The sequence below is a fragment of the Zalophus californianus genome, chromosome 13, assembly GCF_009762305.2.
Source record: "Zalophus californianus isolate mZalCal1 chromosome 13, mZalCal1.pri.v2, whole genome shotgun sequence".
In the NCBI taxonomy this organism is placed as follows: domain Eukaryota; kingdom Metazoa; phylum Chordata; class Mammalia; order Carnivora; family Otariidae; genus Zalophus; species Zalophus californianus.
The window spans coordinates 53,683,790-53,706,633 of record NC_045607.1 but is presented as its reverse complement, the minus strand read 5'-3'; the positions used below and the strand labels follow the sequence as shown (position 1 = coordinate 53,706,633).

At 39.1% G+C, this 22,844-nt stretch overlaps 1 protein-coding gene across 5 annotated transcripts in view; it reads right to left on the bottom strand.

Annotated features, from left to right (window-relative positions):
• Positions 1–1,047: 1,047 nt before the first annotated feature.
• Positions 1,048–22,844, bottom strand: part of TTC39B (tetratricopeptide repeat domain 39B) — a 119,128-nt gene continuing 97,331 nt past the window's right edge. For all 5 annotated transcript variants that reach the window (XM_027616133.1, XM_027616134.1, XM_027616135.1 and 2 more), the window contains 5 exons: positions 19,472–19,598; positions 16,384–16,492; positions 8,304–8,421; positions 6,567–6,683; positions 1,048–3,422 (listed from right to left, as the gene is read on the bottom strand). In XM_027616133.1, coding sequence (XP_027471934.1) covers positions 3,332–3,422; positions 6,567–6,683; positions 8,304–8,421; positions 16,384–16,492; positions 19,472–19,598 — 562 coding nt within the window. In that variant the 3' untranslated portion in view covers positions 1,048–3,331. The remainder of the gene's footprint in view (positions 3,423–6,566; positions 6,684–8,303; positions 8,422–16,383; positions 16,493–19,471; positions 19,599–22,844) is intronic.

Below are 22,844 nucleotides of genomic sequence, written 5' to 3'. Positions count from 1 at the left end.
TCAAAGTTCAACTCTAAGTTCCCAGGCCAGGTAGGAATGACAGTCACATAGCTCTGCTAACCTGCCTACTTTGCCAAAGACATAGTTATACTGTTAGATTGCTTCAATGATTAAAAATCTTCCTTGACACTGATTAATTTGAAGTTCACTTCCCTACAGCTTCTACCCACTTGTAGAGGAAACAGAATCAATGAACTTCCTTTTCCTATGTAACCTGAGACTTCCTTGTATCCAGGAGAAGCACAGAAACATTCAAATATATGTCCATATAGGAGTTGATGTAGTTAATCTTCCATTAATTATCAATAATGCCCTTCTTGTCACTGATCCTACAAAGCAGAACCTCTGCTTCAGTCTTAAAATTTATACAGCACTAATCAAAACCCTGGCTCTCCATTTAAAAAAAAAGAAAGAAAATTATACCAAAAACTATACAAATTGCACAAACTGTCAGACACATTGGCAGCCCAAACCCATCACATATGCCCCTCCAAACATTAGATAAAATATTGTCACTTCAGCACTCGTTCTTCACAAAGCACCCTGAATCCAAAGTAACTCCAAAAATGCAATATTAGCTGATGCCACATGGAACTGGTGCCACCAGGGTATCAGGAACAGGCCGGGAAACAGATAAATATTTGTAGTGTTTATGAAATTACAACAATTAAACAGTCAATGGATAGACTATCCATATTATCAGGTAACTATAAAGAGAATAGGACAATCAAAGAAAGACAATTATCGTATGGTTTCACTCACATGAGAAATGAAAGAAACAGCGCAGAGGATCACAGGGGAAGGGAGGGAAAAATGGAATGGGAAGAAATCAGAGAGGGAGACAAACCAGGAGAGACTCTTAACTATGGGAAAGAAACTGAGGGTTGCCAGAGGGGAGGTAGGTGGGGGATGGGGTAACTGGGTGATGGGCATTAAGGTGATGAGCACTGGGTGTTATATGCAACTGATAAATTACTGAACTACATCTGAAGCTAATGATGTTCTATATGTTGGTTAATTGAACTTAAGAAGAATAGGAAGTAAAAACAAAAACAATAGAAGAAAAAAATAAAAGACAAATTTTAATGAGATACAGGAACTTCTTTTATATTTGTTTGGTAATGCAGAGTTAAAATAAAATAAAAATAACCACAATAGCTCATATAGTTTTGAAATTATACCAGAAAGATAAGTTTTTACTGACTTTCGCTCTGACCTACAGCTTCTCACAAAAACATTGTGGGTGTACTTATACTTTTAAAAAGTAATGCTACCAAAGCTCTTCTATGGAATTTATAAACTATTTCTCAAGTTGCATATAAAATAATTATTAAACATATTTCCACTGCTGATATTGTAATAACAGTTCATTTTATTTCCTCTCGCCTGGACCTAAAATAAAGCTACGTAATTCATATTAATAGCACATAGTGAGAGCTCCCACCATGCTCTCTGAAGGGCTAGTTCTCTGACTCAAGTTGTATTAATCATCTTCCACTGGAAACATATCTTCAGTATTGGTCAAGAATTAGCACCTTAAAGAAAACAAGACCAAAATACCTGCTGGGTACAGACTCACGTCGCAGGGAATGAACAGCAAGGGGCAAATTCATAATCTGCGTTATTGTCCGTGACAAACACATGAATAAGTTTAAAGGTATTTGAATTTCTGCACTTCCTTCATTTTACAGCAGAGGCCACAAACTCAGCCAATATTTTTGTGTTGGTATTGTAATCAGTGCATAAAAACCATAATTATTACAGCAACTCATATATTCATATAGACTTTCACAGTTTACCAAAAGCTATCATAGGCATCATCTAATTGAGCCGCCACGAGCACCAAGCAGTTGTGTTGCCTTCCCCCTCACCCCCGACCCCGGGGAAATGGAGTCACAGAAAGAATGAAGGACTTACTCCATCCACGTCAAGGTACTACTGACTAGCATAGGTGGGCTCCAGATCCCAATCTGGGGATGTTCTGTTAAACTACAGAGGTTTCCATGATAAGTTACTCTTCAAAATAGAACAGAAATAGGACCACACCCTGATTTGTGGATCCATGAATTATTTTTCCTCGCCCTGGATGCAATCCTGTCATTAACCCCAACATACGGGCGGGGAGTGGGGGTAGACAGAGATGACCGTAGAATAAGACTCGCACTTTGTGGTAACAGTTTGAGTTAAACAGTTTGACACTGTGTGCTGAAAATGCCTAATACACAGACTCACAGTTATAAAACCAAAAGAGACCTTGAAAATTCATCTGTTCTTTTTCCATTTCACAGATGAGGAAAATACGCTGATGCAGAGAGCAGGGGGCTCCCTAGAGGTCACCCCAGTGACTGCTAAGCAGTAGCAGAGCCAGGCTCTCTCCCGCATTCTGCCCTGATTGTGTTTCCCAGATAAAGGATGAAGCGTGGTCCAGATATTTACAAGGAACCATCACAGTGCTAGATAGATTAGAAAATTAGATCTTACTCACCAACATCATGAGTATAAAAATTATTGATATTTTACATACCATTTAAAGCAGCAGGAACTTTGCTTCCTATAGAAAAAATAATCAACGTATGTATTTTAGACTCTCATGGCTAAGATTGAGGATAATTTCTAAAATATGACTTCTTCTTCCCTTTAGACAATTTTTTGAATTTTGTTATTATAATAGACTTAAGTACATTCAAAAAAAGGATAGTCACTCAAAAACGTCACCACCTTTAACTTACATGAAGAATAAAAAAAACCCAAAACCTAATATTTCACCATCTTTTCTAGACACAGTTCCCTTCAACCCATTAAGGACACTATCCTATCCCTATTCACACCCACGGCCTGTCTTGTTCAGGAGACTTCAGGTTTTTGTTAATCTATTTTGAATGTAGGTGATTTTTATTTCCCCTCTTAAATTTAAATACTAGGCAACAAAATATCTCTGACCAACAAATCTAAAAATGGCTCAACTTATCAGCCCTTTGCTACTTAAACATAAATTTCCACATTAAAAAAATAATCTAATCAGACTTTATTGTACCTGTGAGTCCTTTAAAAGACTTCTTCACTCTCCAATTCAAATCCAATATGAAATTCTTCTTGGAGAGGCAAAATATAAGAATTTTCTAGACAGTACTGAACATTGAACATCGTTTCATAGGAAAAAAAAAAACTGACGCAGACCAACAGTAAACCACACAGATGATAAAAAATATTGACAATAAAATTAGTTTTTTTGTCTCTCATTCACAAGATCACTTTTCCATTTTAATACAAGGTCTAATCTAGAGCAGATGTCAGTGCTAACTGAGGGGAAACTCCATCCTTCGTGTTCTGATCAATCGGAGGAAGTTTTTTTCCAGAGGTGAAGAGCTGCCTGAATTCGGAAGTGTAGCCTGGACTCCATGGAGTAATCTTTGTAGTTGTTTCTGAAGAAAATAACAATGAAATTGTAATGTCAAAATCCCTTTGTATCCAAGAGCAACACCACCACCTCCCCTTCTTCTCATCTTCATTCCTTATTTGCTTCCAAACGTGAATATGCATTTACAGCAGATCTTGTTAAAATGTAGATTCCGATCCTGTGAGCTAAGGAGGATGGCAATATTCCCTATTTCTAGAAGCTTCCTGGCAGTGATTTGAACGTCATACTTTGAGTTGCAAGTTCCTATTTAATGACCAAGCCATTCACAAACACAGCCAGAAGCTTATGAAGAGGGTTTAACAAATTTTGTGAACTATTCTTAAATAGTTGACTTCCTTCTCTAAACCAGGAATTTTAAGGCAGCTTCACGTGAACATTATCAATCACCCCCCCAAAGAAATCATGCTGAACATTATCAACCGCCCCCCCCCAAGAGAAATCATGCTGAAACCATCATGAAACAACTACAACAAAGAAATCAGGATTATGTGGTGATACCAAAATTACTTACTCCAATTCTCACAGGCAAATATCAATCACTTGGCCAATAGTTATGGGACAATGTCAGAAGGGGCCATAGAAATCCGCAGATTAGTTAAAATGTTTACTTAGCTCATCCATGTTCACTTCTGTCTGCTAGAATTGTTAAGAATCGGCACAGTGGAATGACTTTGACTTTGGGCTCCTGCTTTCACACACCACCTTGGCCCGTGGGTGAACTGTAACTCCTTTGCATGGCAATACTGTCCTTCTACAGCCCTTCATTTTAGGGAGGGCTAAGAGCTACTCACTGGTAACCTTGATAAGGGTTAATATTCACAATACGGGTTACCAGAGGATGTAACTGAGTATTTTCCTAAATGCCTGGCCACTAATTTTGGCAACTTTGAGAAGCTCCAACAGAATAAGGGAAAATGCAAACAATTGAAAGTCTTGAAATTACTGGGAAGTCCGTTTATGGTGGCTTCATTAGCACTGGCTTAAGTTAGTGGTGACTTTTGATCACTGGTGGTCTTTTTAGTAGTGAATTACCAATCTTTTATTCTCATCATTATAAATTTGTCTTATTGTGCATTGCTCAGATAACACCAAGTAGGTCCAAACAATAAATACTGCAAACAACAGTAATGAGAGTCCCTAATTTTCCAATAGCTAGATTTGAAGATACATACATGTCAGTTGAAATACGAGTCATTCTCACTCTCAACAAAATTAGCTTTAAAAGTGACTCACTCTGATATCACCCTTTATTTTCTTTAAAGATTTTTATTTATTTGGAGAGAGAAAGAGAGCACAAGCAGGGGGAACAGCAGAGGGAGAGGGAGAAGCAGGCTCCCCGCAGAGCAGGGAGCCCAATGCGGGACTCCATCCCAGGACCCCGGGATCATGACCTGAGCCAAAGGCAGATGCCCAACTCACTGAGTCCCCCAGGCGCCCCTGATATCACCCTTTAAAAAAATTAGCAGCAGCAGCACCCTCTCTCGGTTCTGTGATGCCCCCGAAGCTTCTTTCCCATTACCAGGCTTTATTCACAGCAAAACATCCTGAAACGTTGCCTGAAGTAGCTGACTCCATTTTCTCCCCTCACAGGTCAAAGTCACTGATAATCTTCATGCTGCCAGGTTCAGCAGCCACTTCTCTGGACTCACCTTGCTTGACCTCTCAGCAGCCATCCTCACAAATGACCACTTGCTTCTCTTTGAAACACTTTGCTCACTTGGCTTTCCCGGATGTCTTCCTAACTCACTGGCCACTTCTTAATCTTATTGTTTCATGTCTAAAATGATGAAGTATCCCAAGGCTCTGTGCTGAACCTCTTTCTCTAGTTATATTACTTTCCCAGAATCACTTCAAGTATCATGGCTTTAAATATCACTGTCTCTGTGCAGGTGACTTTGAAATCTCTACATTCAGCTTTGATGTTTCCACTGAACTCCATTCTTATATATTTTGTCCATCTCCACATGGACACCCAACAAGCACCTCAAAATCCCATGGTCCTAAACAGAAGTATGTTTTCTCCTTTCCTGGAACCTGCTCTTCTAAGCATACCCCAATTCAGTAAAGAGCATCAGGTACTATCTAGTGGCTCAACCGCCCAGTTTAGAGGTTTCCTAGCTGTGGCTTCGGCCAGGAATGCTCCCCACCCAGTCTTTTGGTGACTGATCTTCTCAAGACTGGCTTTAAATATGCAAATCTCAACTACAATATCATCTCCTCAAGGAAACCTTCCAGACTCAACTCAATTTAAGGTAATACCCAGGAACTCCGTATCATACTATAAATCTCAGCAAAGCATATACCATTGCTGGTTTTCCTACTTGTTGGCTTATTCAACATCTCCCTCTAACTAAGCAAGAGGAAACGTTGCCTGTTTATGTATAGATGTCTGTCTAGAGTCTTTACTAGTGTCTGGCACATAATAAGTGCTCAGTGAATACTCACTGAATTTGAGTAAATGAACAAACCAATGAATCACTAAGCTATTTATGGCTTAAAGCTATTATGTCATTCTTTCTCCGCTGTAAGAAGTACTCAAGGCAAACAGACCATAGGGTTTTAAGTGAGCTGTGATCACAAGTCTGAGAGCCATTGTCTAGCAGAAATGAAAATGCTTTGAAATTATCACAGTAGACAGAAAGAAAAGAGAGCCAGGGAAAGATACAGAGGGCTTCTTCTAATGAGCGGCTCTTCAGGGAAACGAGAGATATGGTTGAAGACACCAAGGGTCAGCAAACTATGACCCAAATAATGGCCAAATCCAGATATACCCATTTATTTACAAGCTGTCTTCTGTGGCTGCTTCAATACAATTAGAAGTTGCAATGAGACCTTATACTGTAAAACCAAATATACTTACTATCTGGCCCTTTACAGAAAACATCTGCCAACCCCAATCCAGAAGAGAATAGGTTAGAAGTCTCGCATAGAGATGCCCACAATCACAACACTTGTAAACAGCCATAGGGCCAGGCATTAAAAAGGTTGGAAATAGCACAACTACAGCAGAAGTCATGAGCATAATAACATTATTACTCATTTTCATTCATGTTTTAACTTCTAAGTATATAATATTACTGCTGTGGTTACACTGGTGTTGATGTTCCTGACTCCATACCAGGCAGGAAAAGCTGCCATCGTCACTTACCTTGCAGTTTCTAGGGTCTTTATGGCCTTGTCAATTTCCCCTTGGCTTTTGTACAAAAAGGCCAACTCAAACAGAGTAAATGGCACTAGATAGTGATCATACTTCAGTAGCTTTTCACTAAAAGAGTGAAAGAAAAGCGATTAAGTCTTAACAGAACAAGAAACAAATCATTCATTTTCAATGTATGTACTTTCCCCATTCCTCAGAAAACAGGTGCAGCACTAAGCCTATTACCAGAGAGAACTGTCATTATACAATCAAGGAATCTAATAACCAATGGCAATAAATAGTTTGTTTTGAATATATTCATCTTTTATTTTATTCTTTAATCTAAATCCAGTACTGAGCATTGTTTACGACCCTTAGGAAGATGAATGCATGCAGATCTTCAAAGATTAACCCTGGGAAGGACAAAGTCATCCTCCTAAAAACCGAATGTGTTCAGGAAATGACTCCATTTAGAAATAAGAACACTGTATTACTTTATATTGTTAAGTCTTATAAGGCTAAGAAATAAAAACACTGTATTACCTTATATTGTTAAGTCTTATAAGGCTAAAAAAAAGTCAATAAATAAGTGGTCGACACTTCTGTTTTCAGCAATATTATGAAATCTGACCATAAAACATCAAGAAGCAATAAAAAATATATATATAAGTAATGCCCTTCCAAATGCATAACTAAGCTCACAAGAACATAAGAAAAACTCTCAAACTGAAAACAAAACAAAGCCAGAACTCTAAGTGTGTGGATGATGTCAAAGTAGTCCTGGGATCTGTTTCAGCCTTAATCAACCAGGGCTTTATATCTCAGTGTCCATGCAGATGAGGCCTTGAGTCCACAGAAGAGGAGAGCCCTGAGACCTCTATATAAAGCTGGGGCCATTCTCCATCAGAGAAAGGGCAGATTGGAAAAACCCATTCCCTGGCATAGGAGGAAGCAAAGGGCACTTGGCTCCTCAGCCTGCATCCAGGTTGGAAGGAAAAAACACATTCCATGGGAAATTAACAACCAATAGGCTTCTCCTCACATGAAGCTGCAATTCAAGTTTACGTGGCCCAGAGGATCCAAGAACCTCTAGGCAATGACATTAACATGAAAGTGGGCCTGGGCTGAAAAAGTTTTGGGGGCACCTGGCAGAAATAAAATCAAAATCACTTTAGAGACTCTTCTTCCATCCTAGCCTCATAGGTGTCTCAAGATACACCCCACTGAAGGGGAGCTCACGATCCAAAATGACGAAACCCATGAACAAACAATTCACTGTAGATTTGATAAACGTAACACATAGCTCAAATGGCTCATCCTTTTGGTCCTTCCAGAAACACCAGTAAAATTGAATTCAATGGATACTTTTTTTTTAATTATTTTTTTTTTTTTATCAATGGCTACTTCTTTAACATGTTTACTAAAAACAGAAGATTACTTATTTGGGAAATAGACATGGTCCCTTTCCACTTTATAAGGACACCAGTCCTCATCAGTCCTCCGACATTCTCACCCAAACTAGTGTTTAGTTTTCATGGAACTTAGTGTTCCCCTCCAACACCAAGTAGAAATGCATAAAGCCATGTTCCACTCAGGCTCCAAGTCCGCTCTCAAAGGACAAAGAGAGCACTACTGGATTCTCTTCCTGGTAACAGCGAACAGTCGCGGCAGGAGAGCCCGTCACTCTCTCCCAGCAATTCCCTGGAAACCGCAGTCTGCGCTCCACTCGGCCTCCTGGTTTGTCTGTACCTTTGGATGACGTGATTGAAGCACAGTTCGGCCTGCAGGGGTCGCTGTAGGTTCTTCAGGCAACAGCCCTTCAGCAGCTTCACCAGGCACTCGTCGTCCACAGAGTAGTCACTTATTTCTAAAGCCAAACAAACAGAAAGCACACACAAAAGGAAAACCACTTTTTAACATCCCAAGAAAAAATAAAAAATAAAATTAAATAAATAAGTAAATAAATAAAACCCCAAGGAAGAGGGAGAACGAATAGCTACGAGGTTTCGGGGGGATCACCGAAAAGTAAGGAAACTATTTCTAGCATTTGTTATGCTTCACTTAATAAAGCACAATGAAAATATTTTAAATGAAAAGACGAGGCAGCTTACTACCTTAATACACCATTTTACTGAAATAAAACTTGAAAATCTCTCCACTTGAACATCTTTCTTCAGGTGCTCAGTGCTCATTCTCTGAGTTAGGTGGCCTTACCTGTAACAATAGGAAATCTGAACTCTAAATAGAGTAAGAGCTGTATTAATTCTATAAAAGGTAAAGCAGTGAGGAGCAAGAAGGTTGCCTCCCCCTGTGGCTCTGATCTCTAACAGTGCTGGCTTCACGCAGGGGAGGGTAACACTTCCATATGGAGAAGCAGATGGCTTCCTACCCATTAAAAATTCAGGAAGTAGAATACCCTCTCCAGACCATTCTGTTTACAACTTATCAATTCTCCCAGGTTTTGTTCTTTTGGGGGGAAATTCTGTCATAAAATTAGACAAATGGTTCCCAAGTACATGCAAGGTATCTAAAACCCTCACAAACTTGCAAGTGCTCGAGGCTAATGTAAAGGGTTTTCCTTTCACCACATTTTCCCTTTTGAAAATGACTCTTTGCCTTCTACAGCCCGAGGCTGTAGAATATTAAACAAAAGGAACCATATCCCGTGTGACACCAACCTGACAAAGGTAGACATTTCACATCTAACACTTTTGAATTGGGGAGCTTTCTCAAGTGACTGCAACTTAGTCATTCCCAAGACAGACTGATAATTTACACACGTCAGGCTGTGACAATACAGGGGGTGGGACGGGCAGTAAACCGAACCACTGAGGCCTGGGAGTCCTCATGTTGAGATTCCCCTGCTTTCGGTACAAACCTCAGAAATCACCATTAACACATGCTGGTGTTTTGAGTTAGTAAACTGCTTGTTTATGGGAGGTTAATGATGCTACTTAACCAACTAGAAGGGGGTCACTTTACTTCTAGGCGCTAAAAACAGCTGATATTCACCTCTCACTTCCAAGCTCTGATAGTTCATTTACCAAGAAGAATCACAGATATCAAGATCAAGTTGATATTCCTATTACTTAAGGACCATTTTTCAGCTCCCCCCCACCCCCTCGGCCACAAACACACACACAAACATATCTACATGTTTCTAATCATGGATGCTCACTGAAATACATATATAAGAAGCAGTATCTTTCCAGGCCGAGAACAAAACCCTTAGGGTCCAAACTGGATGCTAGTTTTTAGTATCATTTTTGTGCATTCTACTGAGTTCTGTATTAGCATTTTATGACAGTTTGTCTTAGCATAAAATTCTGGTGCTCAGGGCATGATGGTTTTGCTGAGGAACAGACATAACACTATGGAAAATTCAAATTAAAGTACCACTAAAGCCGCCCTTAGCTTTTATTAGATCACAAGTTAAGGACATGGAGAATGGGTCCGAAGATACCACCTTCCTCCAAACCTTAGCAAAACCATTATTTCCTCAGACCACAGAGTACTCTCTGTCAGATGATTATTTTCCCTTAAAATCTGAATGCTTTATCATGATTCTCAACCTCCTGGGTGAGTTCACAGATGAACGTTTCAACACAAAATTTCCATTTTACATTCCAAGAAAATTATAAAACAATGCTGCCAAAGCACATTTCCATCACAAAAGATCTGCTTAACTTACTAAAACAGAGGGTAGGCTGAGGAAAAAGAAAGTTTGAAGCCCAAACTACAAAAATATCCACACTGAACTTTATAGAAACTAGCTGAAATGCACCAAAGGAAAAATTCAAAAACAGATTTAGAAAGTGAAAAGCCCATAAAGTAGCATTTTCCCTTTTATGTAACCCTGATTATGTTTGCTACATAATTTCACAAAGCAAATTAACTGCAACAGAGAGTCAGAGAAGAACTACTGTACCAGCTTCTGGCTCCATGTTGAGTTTAGTTAGAGTTCAAATGGAATACTAATGGAATTAGTGGCAGACACTGACTCCAGGCATATTACACCGAGTGTGCTTCACTTATTAAACTGTATCCTTCCCTTTGTACCCCGAGCGGGCCTCTCATAATCACATTGTCAGAGTAAAACACCAACTGTATCTTCCACCCTCTTTTACTTTAGAGACACTTGCCAAGGGGAAAAGCAAAAACACATTCAATTCCCAGTACTGGGGAGAAAGGGGGTGGAGGCTGGAGTCACCTCGGGTTTACAACTTCACTTCATTTTTTCAGTTTTGGATGTTTTTTCCCCCTTGCTCTGAAAGATAAGAGCTTGATTACTAAAAGGTCATTACTGAGCGGAGCAAGGGAGCAGAGATGGAACTCTGGTAATTTTCCTGCATAAAATAATGGACCTGGAAGAGATTATCATAAATTTTGTGTACAAAAGCTTTGGGAAAGAAAACTTTATTATTATTATTATTTTACCCAGAGGGAACACATACAAAAACAGAATTGTACAAAGTACAGTGCATCTGTCTGTCTGAGCTTTCCCCAGCCCTCCTTAAACATCTCTAAGCCTATCATCTCAATAGATCATTAAAAGAACAAGGAATGAATGGAGAGAGCAGTCCGGTTTTTCAAGCCTCTATTGCACTGTACATACTTACTCTGATACATATATAACTGCTTTACATTTTCCCCCCAACCAATAATGGGACAAAATAAACTTTGAGGTAAAGGCTGAAGATCCTGCTCAAATAGAGAACAATCCAATGGTCCCTCAGGACTTCTTAATATACAAAGGCCCCACTCTCTGGTGGTAAATGTTAGTCTATACTGCAAAGGATAGACATTCAAATGTCAGAATTTATTCAACTGAACCAAAGCCCTTACATTTATAGAAAAAACACAAAAAGGGGCGCCTGGGTGGTTCAGTGGTTAAGCATCTGCCTTCAGCTCAGGTCATGATCCCAGAGTCCTGGGATCGAGCCCCGCATCGGGCTCCCTGCTCGGCGGGAAGCCTGCTTCTCCGTCTCCCACTCCCCCGGCTTGTGTCCCTGCTCTTGCCATCTCTCTCTCTGTCAAAAACAACAACAACAACAACAACAACAACAAAAACCACAAAGAACAAGATGGTCCACTTTTCGGGGGTGGAGGGAATACTCTACAAATGTTTTCATTAAAAAAAAGAGGTTTTCCTTCACCTCCCAGTTTTTACATATCCTTACTTATTAAAAACATATCCATTTTCCCATTTGGTTTGTGGATATGTGGGTTTTAATTATAGATAGTTCTGCTGGCAGGAACAGTGTTTTCTCAGCCTATCACAATTCTGTATCTAGTATGGAAAATCTAAGAGTGTTCAAATGAGCAAGTTAATAAAATGTAGCCAAATTAGTTGAACAAAAATGAACACTAAAATTTGTTTAAAAGCCCAAATGGATTTTACAAAGGTGCATTTTGTGAAATCTCATTTTTTAAGGTGAACTTTCATGGAGTTTCATTTCATCTAAAATTCAAAATGATGTAACTTCATGTTGACTTTACACTCAAATCAAACTGAAATCTTTTTCCTTTTTTGAAGGAAAATAGTAAAGATCATCTCACATCCATTAGAATGGCTAGTATCAAACAAACAAACAAACAAACAAACAAAAAAACCAGGATATTACAAATACTGGTGAGGATATAGAGAAATTAGAACCTTGTGAACTGCTGGAGGGAATGTAAAATGGTACAGCCATTACAGAAAACAGTATGACAATTCCTCCAAAAATTTAAAATAGAAATGCCACATGATCCAGCAATTCTACTTCTGGGGATATATCTAAAAGAACTGAAAGTGGGGCACCTGGGTGGCTCAGTCAGTTAAGCGTCTGCCTTAGGCTCGGGTCATGATCCCAGGGGCCTGGGATGGAGCCCTGCGTCGGGTTCCCTGCTTGGCGGGTAGCCTGCTTCTCCCTCTACCCCTCCCCGCCGCTTGTACTCCCTCTCTCTCTCTTTCAAATAAATAAATAAAATCTTTAAAAATAAATAAAAGAACTGAAAACAATCTCAAAAAACTTTTACCTACCTATGTTCATAGAAGTATTATTTGCAATAGCCAAAAAGTGGTAGCAACTCAATGTGCAACAGTGGATAAATGGAAAAGCAAAATGTGATATATACATTCAATGGAACATTATGCAGCCTTAAAGAGGGAAATTCTCACACATGCTACAACATGGATATACCCTGAGGCCATTTTTTTTTTAAAGATTTTATTTATTTGACAGGGAGAGAGAGAGGGAGAACACAAGCAGGGGGAGAGGCAGATGGAGAAGGAGAAGGAAACTCCCCACTGAGCAGAAAGCCCGACGTGGGGAGCTTGATCCCAGGACCCCGGGATCAAGGCCTGAGCCAAAGGCAGACATTTAACCAACTGAGCCACCCAGGGACCCCATTCTCTGAGGCACCATTATGCAAAGTGAAATAAGCCAGTCCTAAAAGGACAAATAATACAGGATTCCACTCATATGAGCAACCTAACGTAGTCAAATTCATAGTAACAAAAAGTATAACTGTGGTTGCCAGAGGCAGTGGGTAGAGGGAAACGGAGAGCTATTTTTAATGGGTATGGAAAAGTTCTAGAGACTGGTTGCACAGCTATGTGAACATAACATTACTGAACTGTACATTTAAAAATGGGGCACATGGTAAATTTTGTGTACTACAATTAAAAATTAAAAAGAGGGGCACCTGGATGGCTCAGTCGTTAAGCGTCTGACTCTTGATCTCAGCTCAGGTCTTGATCTCATGGTCATGAGATAAAAATAAAACTAAATAAAATAAAATAATTTTTGAAAATTAACAAGATATCATTGTAAAAAGAATAGTAAAGAAGCTTAATGAAACTCTATATATAGAAACTATGTAGATAATATATTACTAATGGAACACCTAGAACATAGAAAGAAAGTCTAAAATGTCCATATAATGAGACTGTTAAGTTTGTTCTTATACATACACTCTTTTGGTTCTCTGTTAAATAATACAAACTTTAGATTTCTCTTTTTGATTTCAGTTTCCTGAGCCTTTTCATCCACTTGTTTCCCTGGTGCCCAGATATCACAGAGAATTATCAGTCCATTAAGATAAATACTTCAGTATTTTGGCTACTCTACCTAAGCCCCAGCTCACAGGGGCTGAAGTTTAATACTTTTCTGTAAGGGGGAGGAAAAAGGAGAGAAAGGGAACCACAGTTCTTTTATAAAAATGCTGTCTTTAATATGGGAGACTGACATTACTCACCCTCCATCAATAGAGGACCTTTGCAGGTGACTTTTTTTAATAGTAAAGTAGAATATTCCATTTACCTGATCTCCCTGTGATTACGAGTTTATATTCGCAGAATGGTTATTTGGGAGAACTGGGGGGCAGGGGTGCTGGTCTGTGGCCTCAGAACATCACTGCTTTTTGTTCTACTGACTTCTTCAGCTATCCTGCCTGAAACCTTGACCTTATTAGCAATTAAGGCCAGTGATTCAGCTTTCATTCTTTTATATTTCTTCTCCTTATTGAAGGCAATCTAAAACTGGAATTATTTTAAATATGGAAAGCAGCCTAAATGCCCAACAATATTGAAAGAGTTGATTAAATTATGATACATTAACTCCATGGAGTGCTGTGAAGCTTTTGAAATTACTATAAGAGCCATTTAACAACAATTTAAAAGTCTATGATAAAAATAGAACTACCAAATGATCTAGCAATTCCACTTCCAGGTATTTATTCAAAGAAAATGAAAACACCAACTCGAAAAGATATGTGCACCCTCATGTTCATTACAGGATTATTCACAATAGCCGAGAAATGGAAGCCATAGAGGATGAATGGATCAAGAAAATGTAGTATATACATACCACGGAATATTATTCAGCCATAAAAAAATAAAATCTTGCCATTTTGCAACAACACGGATTGACCTTGAGGGCATTATGCTAAGTAATGAAATAAGTCAGACAGAGAAAGACAAATACCATACGATCTCACTTATGTGAAATCTAAAACAAACAAAACAAAACAAAAAAGCAATCTCATAAATTGGTGGTTGCCGGGGGTGGGGCATGGGAGGTGGGAGAAATGAGTAAAGAGAGTCAAAAGTATAAGCTTCCCACTATAAACTAAATCATGGAGATAGAATGGACAGCATGGTGACTACAGTTAATAATACTGTGCTACATACTGGAAAGTTGCTAAGACAGCAGATCTTACAAGTTCTAACACAAGAAAAAAAAATTGTAATGTATAGTAATGTATGTTAACCAGACTTATTGTGCTGATCATTAGAGAGTCCACAAATACTGAATCATTATGGTATACACATGAAACTAATATAATGTTATATGTCAATCATACTTCAATTAAAAAAAGTTTGATATATTAAGTGAAAAAAAGTAGTCATATGTGTCCAGATACACTATGATTCTAACTATAAAAATAAGGCTAGGGGATGGAACAAACAAATATTCTAAATTAATTGTGTTATAGTAGCAAAAATATGGGTAACTTTTTTCACCTACATCTATCAATCATAATTATGTGTTTAATTTTTTAACAATAATTATAAAGAAGAATCTCATTTAACATTTGAGAGCTCCAAATACAAAAATGATCCAAATGAGGTCCTCATCCCTGAAGCTATGTTCAATATTTCATTTCCCTTGGGGAGAATATATTGAGTATGGGGCTAGCCACTCCATCAATGCCCATCTTTTTCCAGTTAAGAAATAGGAGTTAACTGTTATAATTTTCCCTGCCTTTTCCTGAACTTCTGTGCCCTTTGCCATGTTTGTCGCCATGAAGTTTCCATTTTACTTCCGTGGTTAGAACATTCCAAAGGATAAGACCTGAATGATTGGGAGGTTGATAAGGATTACAAAGGCTATCATTTATAGCATCATTTATCAAAAGATAGATCCTCTATTTAAGCTAGAGAAGTAGACAATGTCAGAGCAAGAAAACTTTGGAGATTATCTGTGTATTTTTGGGTGTCATCATCCCATTTTAAAAGAAACCAGAGGCCCAGAATGATGAGGCATGTTTCCCAGAGTCTTAGAGCTGCAGAGCTGGGACTGTAAGCCCAGAGGGCCTGATTTTCCTTCTACTATAAGCTGCTTCCAGGAACTGGAGCTCCAGTCAACTGGAGAGAGGCCTCTAGGACAACCAACAGTAATGAGTAAAAAAATTAAACTGTGATAAAATTTCAACTGGAAAACAATCTTCTGTGTCTGCAAAAACATAATAGTCATTACCAAGGAAAAGGAGCCATGGGAACAGCCACAAACTAAAAACCAGAAATGCACTCTAAAACTCGACTGATTGTTCATCTTTTTCAGTGACAAACTTATTCAGATATAATTCACATACCATACAATTCACCCACCGGAAGTGCACAATTTGCTGGTTTTCAGTATGTTATAGAGCTGTACAGCCAATACCACAGTCTTAGAACATTTTCATCACTCCAAAAAGAAATGCCATACCCGTTAAAAGTTATCACACACACGCCCCAGTTCCTCCGTCCCTAGTTATAAAACCACTAGTCTACTTTCAGTCTTTATAGTTTTACCTATTCCCAATATCTCATATAAATGGAACTACGCAATATGCTGTCTTCTGCAACCGGCATCTTTCACATAGCCTTGTGTCCCCAAGGCTCGTCCACACTGCAGCATGTGTCATTCCTCCCTTCCTCTGATTACAATCACCCAGACCCTTGCGGCCCAAGTGCTTTGTCCTTGTGACGCACACAAATGAACATGGGCAGATATGCACAGGGAAAAGGCAGGAGAGTGGTAATAAAAAAGATTTTCAGGCTTTTACTTTTCATACTTACTTTCATTTTGTAAAGCAGCCTCAGCCTTTTCGACAGTGACCAAGAGATTTTCGGAAAGGTCTCTTCTCTTGCTCACTATTGGAAAACCATTCCAGACATACATCATCTCCTAATGAGGAAGAATGAAAAGCCATTTGCAATTATGTGAGGTTATCCAATGTCCTTTACAACAATGAAACTACTCTCTTGGTTGCTACGGATCTCAAGACAACATTCAGAGATCACTTTCCTTAGCTTTCCTTACTTGGAGTGTAGTGAATATAATTTCCCCTTTTCTCATTTTATTATATGCCTTTTGCCTTTAATACTATGAAGTAATTCAATATATACAGTATATTACATTTTTACTGAAAAATTTACTCATTCATTTAAGCATCTACTACCGGTGTTCCATCCTTTTGGAAGATAACAGTTTACAAACACAAAAATAAATAGAATATTTTTAACTGATACTATGAACAATTGTATTCGATACAAAGTTTTGTTGTTACTTTTAAGTAAAGGGAAACATTTTTAAAATATCTGCCAATTGTTTACATAAAATGGTTCCAAGGACTTCACTGGAAATGAACATAGAAACTATTTTAATGGTTCTTTTATCCCATTAAAAACATGTGACAGTCCAGTGATCAACATGCAGGAAATGCATTCACTTAAAGGCCATATGGCTGAATGACAGCCCCTGAAAATGTAAACTAATGATTTCTCATTGCAAATTAAATCTCATAGGCTAACAGATGAGAAATATTTTGGACCAAAAGCAAATATGCTTTTGCTTGAAAATATTTTTCTAACTTTCCTGGTAGTACAGTTCATATTTTTAAGGGTATGAAATAAGCAGGGTAATTAGTATCTTCTTCGAGATAAATGAATTTTAAAATATGGTAAAGATATTGTTTGAACAGCTCCTTACAGGGAAGTAGTGGAAATGAGGAAAATACATTCGAGTGGCAGCAAAGTCATCTCTACTCTATGGCACTGAAAATGAAGATTACAACACTCTAACTTTTTTTTCTTTACATCTAACAGTTTCTTATTGCTAATGGTGTACAAGCTCGATTCAATAATTAATGGAATAATTAACTGATGATCTTTAAATTTTGTTTTTATTGATAGACTATTTTATCAGAAGAAGGCAAGCTCACATCTGAGATTCTATGAAAAATAACATTTTGGTGAAATTCCTAGTTAACCACAAATTCAAACCAATTCTACACCCTTAAGCCTGTAGAAAGAAGTGCCCTGAGTTACCCTTCCTGAAGACCCTTACTGATCAAAGTAAGATATAGTTATGTACACACCAGCATCTAAGTTCTAGGGCACAGAAAGGGCTATTATGCTTTAGAAAATTTTCACGAAAGTTCTGTGACACAAAGAAAAAATTTCCCAGTGCAAATCACTTGATAGAAATCAATCATCAGGAACAGATCTAAAAGCTGTAATTGGTGAAACAGCAATAGGCTCCCATGTTAGCTGGAAAAGGGGGATGTTTGGTCATTTTTGTGATTTGCATGGTGTCCTGTTTTTATCTGTGCTCAGATTTGATGACAGAGTGCTACTTTTGTCTCATCCCATCACAGGCACAGAATAACCTGCTCTGATGGTGGTGCTCTCTGAGATTGTTGATGAGATGATAAAAATAGAACTACCATATGATCTAGCAATTCCACTTCTAGGTATTTATTCAAAGAAATAAATACCTGGACCTAGGTATAGGTTAGCTCCTATCTGACACCTGTTAGAGGCTGCAGTTTTCTTTCTCACAAAATATATAAAGAGCTCCTACAAGTCAATGACAAAACAATAAACAACCTAATGAAAAATTACATTAGTATATGAACAATTCACAAGAGAAGAAATAAAAATAATAAGCACACGAAAAGATGCTCAACCGTACCAACAGGGAAATGTAAATTAAAACGGTGAAACACTGTTGGTAGACATTTAAACCAGTAGAGCCTTTCTGGAGGGCAATTTGGCAGCGTCAAAATAATAAGTGTATATACCCTTCAACCAGGAATTCCATTTCTAGAAGTCTTTCCAGAGAATTATATGACAATGCACCAAAAAAAAAACAACATAAAAGAATATTCATTGTAACATGTTAGTAATAGCAAAAACTGGAAACTAAACTGTCAAAGGGGAATCACTGAATAAACTCTGGAATATTAAAAAAAAAAAAAAAATCAAGAAACCCCAAAGGAGGACTGCAGACTTCAGCTTGCATTTAATGGTTTTCCTGTGCTGACTACCTACGCAAAACTAAAGCCCCAAAGAGCCAGAATAATTTGATATATTCAGTACTTTTAAAGAAGTATTCACTAAAAAAATTTAAGTGGAAATTATGCTTTTCATGAAGTCTACTCTAAACAGCATCACGATTAAGAATGTGAGCTCCAGGGGCACCTGGGTGGTGCAGTCGGGTAAGCGCCCACTCTTGGTTTCGGCTCAGGTGAGATCTCAGGGTCGTGAGATCGAGCCCCGCGTTGGGCTCTATGCTGAGCATGGAGTCGGCTTGAGATTTTCTCTTTCCTCTCCTTCTACCCCTCCTGCTCACGTTCAAACAAACATTTTACATATATTGGGTTAAACAAAATATATTCTTAAAATTATTTTCATGTTTCCTTTAATTTTTTACATTTTTTGACATTTTAATTTTTAATGTGGCTACTCAGAAAAGGTAAAATCATCTAAGTGGTTTGCATTAGAATTCAACTCAACTTTAATTAAGCCAACTCACCTCTCTGCCTGAATTTCCTTATCTGTAAAATGGGGCTAGAAAGTACCCCCATAGAGTTACTGTAAGAATTAAATTATGTATTTTTTAAAATAGCCTTTCAAAAAATATTAGACAACAGATTTTTTTGACTATCGTAATGCCTAGAACCTACCAAGTAGTCAAAAACATTAGCTATAATTTTTATGATTATTAATAATTCGTAAATGTTCACCTTACAAACACCCTTACAAATGGCATTTAATTGAGCTAAACTTCACAGCAAACAGCTAAACTTCACAGGTGTGCTTCCTGCTGTTATGAACAGATAATTTCTAAAACACGAACAGTAAATAAAATAAAGGCAGATACCAGGGCAGGCACGATGAGCTTCACGGGTGCAGGCAATGAGGCAGAGTAACGACGAGACTTCCTTACAGCAAACTTCTCAGTAGGGATAGATTTCCCCGCAATTCTCTGCTTCAAGCTATCCACCTGTCTGTGAAGGGCCCAACCCCAGCCCCAGCAAAAGGTCATTAGAACACATATGTAATTGATACCTGCAGTTTTCACACTGTGCTCCAGCATGCTCCAGCAGCAGCAGCAGCATCTGGAGATGTGTTCTAAACGCAAATTTTCAGGGTGCCTGGGTGGTTCAGTCGGTTAAGCATCTGCCTTCAGCTCAGGCCATGATCCCAGGGTCCTGGGATCGAGCCCCGCATCGGGCTCCCTGCTCAAGCAGGGAGTCTGCTTCTCCCTCTCTCTCTCTGCCTCTTCCCTGGCTTGTGTGTGCTCTCTCTCTCTCTCTCTCTCTCAAATAAATACACAAAATCTTTTTTTTTTTTTTTAAGATTTTATTTACTTGTCATAAAGAGAGAGAGAGCACAAGCAGGGGGAGTGGAAGAAGCAGTGGAAATGTGAAGTGGGGGTTGAGGATCGGAGAAAACATGCTTTGGACAGGAAATCGTGTGGTTTGAAGACTGCAGAGTCTGGGCGACTCTCCTCTCATTATCCCAACAAATTAGATGCTGTCATATAGCAGACCTCAAGCTTTCTCCTGAAAATAGGACTGGTTACATGTTTCAGAGAAATTGTTTTGATATGGAGAAAATTACTCTAAAGTAGAAGAAACAGAGGGAGATTTAAAAGATTTCAACATATTTTAATATTCCATTCCATTCCATCCATTGTTCGTGTGAAACATGACATGCATTTTATCAGTAAGATGTGGCATGAATCCTACCATGGCTTCCACTGATGTTGATTCTATAGTTAGTAACATGGTCCTTTTTTCAAAAAGAGCTTTTAAAGAGAAGGTGAAAGAGTGGTCTTGGCCGTATCTTCAGATTTGCCCTGACAAGTCTTGAGGGGTCCAGCTAAGATAGTATTTCTCATAACATGGGCACCGAATGCAGGATTCCATGTAAAAGGTTTTGTCATTAATTATGTTTGAAGAATGTAGCAGAGCCTCTGTATTCCTGAACTTCCTCATCTCCAGTGGTCAGCTCCTCCCCTCTACCACAGCCTCCCGCCCCTGCAGTCCTATCTTAAACCACACTTCGGCACCTGTGACTTTTCTACCTCGAAGCACAAATTCAAGCACACCACTCTGAATACCATTCTCTTCATTCTTACTTGGCTGTTCTAGTAAGACTGTGTCAGTCTACTGGCCCTTCAACCTTCTCCCTATCCGCAATCTCCCTCTGTCTCACTGTGCCTCCATATTCCTGCTTAGATGGCCCTGACCTTTACTGCTACACGCTCTAGCCTCAGTCCTAAACTCCCTCGTCCACTGCCTAGTGACTATGCTCATCTGGCAAAAACCCAACCCTGGATGAGGCTCAGTGTTCATTTTCCCTGCACCTGCACTGTGAGCAGACTGCAAAATCACTGTAAATTAATCAGCACCGACCTCAAATGGGCCCTTGCGCTACCAGCCATTCCTCCTACAGTGTTTCTCTCATAACTCCACCATCCCAATCTCTGCAACAATGATTTCAAACATTCACCATCCCCCCCTCACACCTGCAGCCCGCTCCCTTCTCTTTCATTCTCAATAGAGGACCCTGCCTCCTATTTTGTAAAGAAAAACACAGGTGCAGAGCCCTCCCTCTCATGCTACAACTCATATGCTTGCCTGCCTCTGCACCTATTCTGGACTTCTTCCCTTCTGATACAACAGAGGACCTGGTCATCCTCCTAGATAAAACCAACCGTGCCATCAGTGCTTTGGATTCTAACTCCTCCGGTCCTTTCCAGACACTTAGAAATATCAATTATCCCATTTCTTGCTTCTATGTGTAACTTTTCTTCAACTGGATCCTTCCCAGTGGTTCTTGAGAATGCTCACAACTCTCCCATTAAAACATTTTCTGACATGACATCTCCCTCCAACTACCACTCTCTCTCTCCCTTCCCCTTCATAGTCAGAATTATCCAGGGATGCATTTATGCTCAACTCTGCATTTCTTTTCTTCAGCCACCTCCAGTCTGACTCCCACCTCTACTTGATGACCTTATCAGCCCCTGCTAGGGTTACCAATGATCCTTGTCACTCTGTCTTATTTATAAATGGAAGACTGTATTCTCGGAGACATATTTTGAGTCACCCTTGACCTTTCTTTTCTTTTGACCCATAAACAGCTGACCCTTGAACAACATGGGGATTAAAGGCACCAGCCCCCCCACAATTAAAAATCCACATATAGCTTTTCACTCCCCCCAAATTTAACTGTTAGCAGCCTACTGTTGACCAGAAGCCTTACTGATAACATAAACAGGGTTGATTAACACTTATATTGTATGTTGTATGTACTAAATACCATACTCTTACAATACAATAAAGTAGACTAAAGAAAAGAAAATGCTATTAAGAAAATCATAAGGATGAGAAAATACATTTTCAGTATTGTACTGATTGAGAAAATCCACGTGTAAGTGGACCCACACAGTTCAAACTCATGTTGTTCAAGGGTCAACTGTACATTAAATGTGGCATGGTGTCCTATCAAATATCACCTTTTAGTTCTTTAATGTGCAGTGCTCCTTCCTGCAACAGGCTCATCTCACATGTTGTTCCTTGGTCTGAAACTATACCACCCACAACTCCCTGCTGCCTCAGCAGCTCCTACTCCACCTTCAGATATCATCTCAACCATTACTGCCTCTACGTGCATATACATACCCCTCCTCCCACCGGGGACTGGGGGACACAGTGGGCAGTGTTGGCAATGCGGGTATTATCAGTTTCTGGCTTGCTAACTGTGGTCCCAATCACCAAAAGAGGAAAGAATACCAGGTTTGCTCAGGAAGACTGAACATGGTAAGTTTAAAATGTTTTTGGGGCACCTGGCTGGTGCAGTTTGTTAAGCATCCAACTCTTGGTTTTGGCTCAGGTCATAATCTCATGGTCCTGCGATCAAGCTCCACATCTGCTTGGCATTCTCTCCCTCACCCTCTGCCCCTCCCCCGCCCTCTCTAAAATAAATAAATAAATAAGATCTTTTATAAATAAATTAATTAATTAAAAAGGGGTGCCTGGATGGCTCAGTAGTTAAGCGTCTGCCTTCAGCTCAGGTCATGATCCCAGGGTCCTGGGATGGAGCCCTGCATCGGGCTCCCTGCTAAGCAGGAAGCCTGCTTCTCCCTCTCCCGCTCCCACTGCTTGTGTTCCCTCTCTTGCTGTCTCTCTCTCTGTCAAAAAAATAAATAAAATCTTTTAAAAAATAAATTAAATAAATAAATA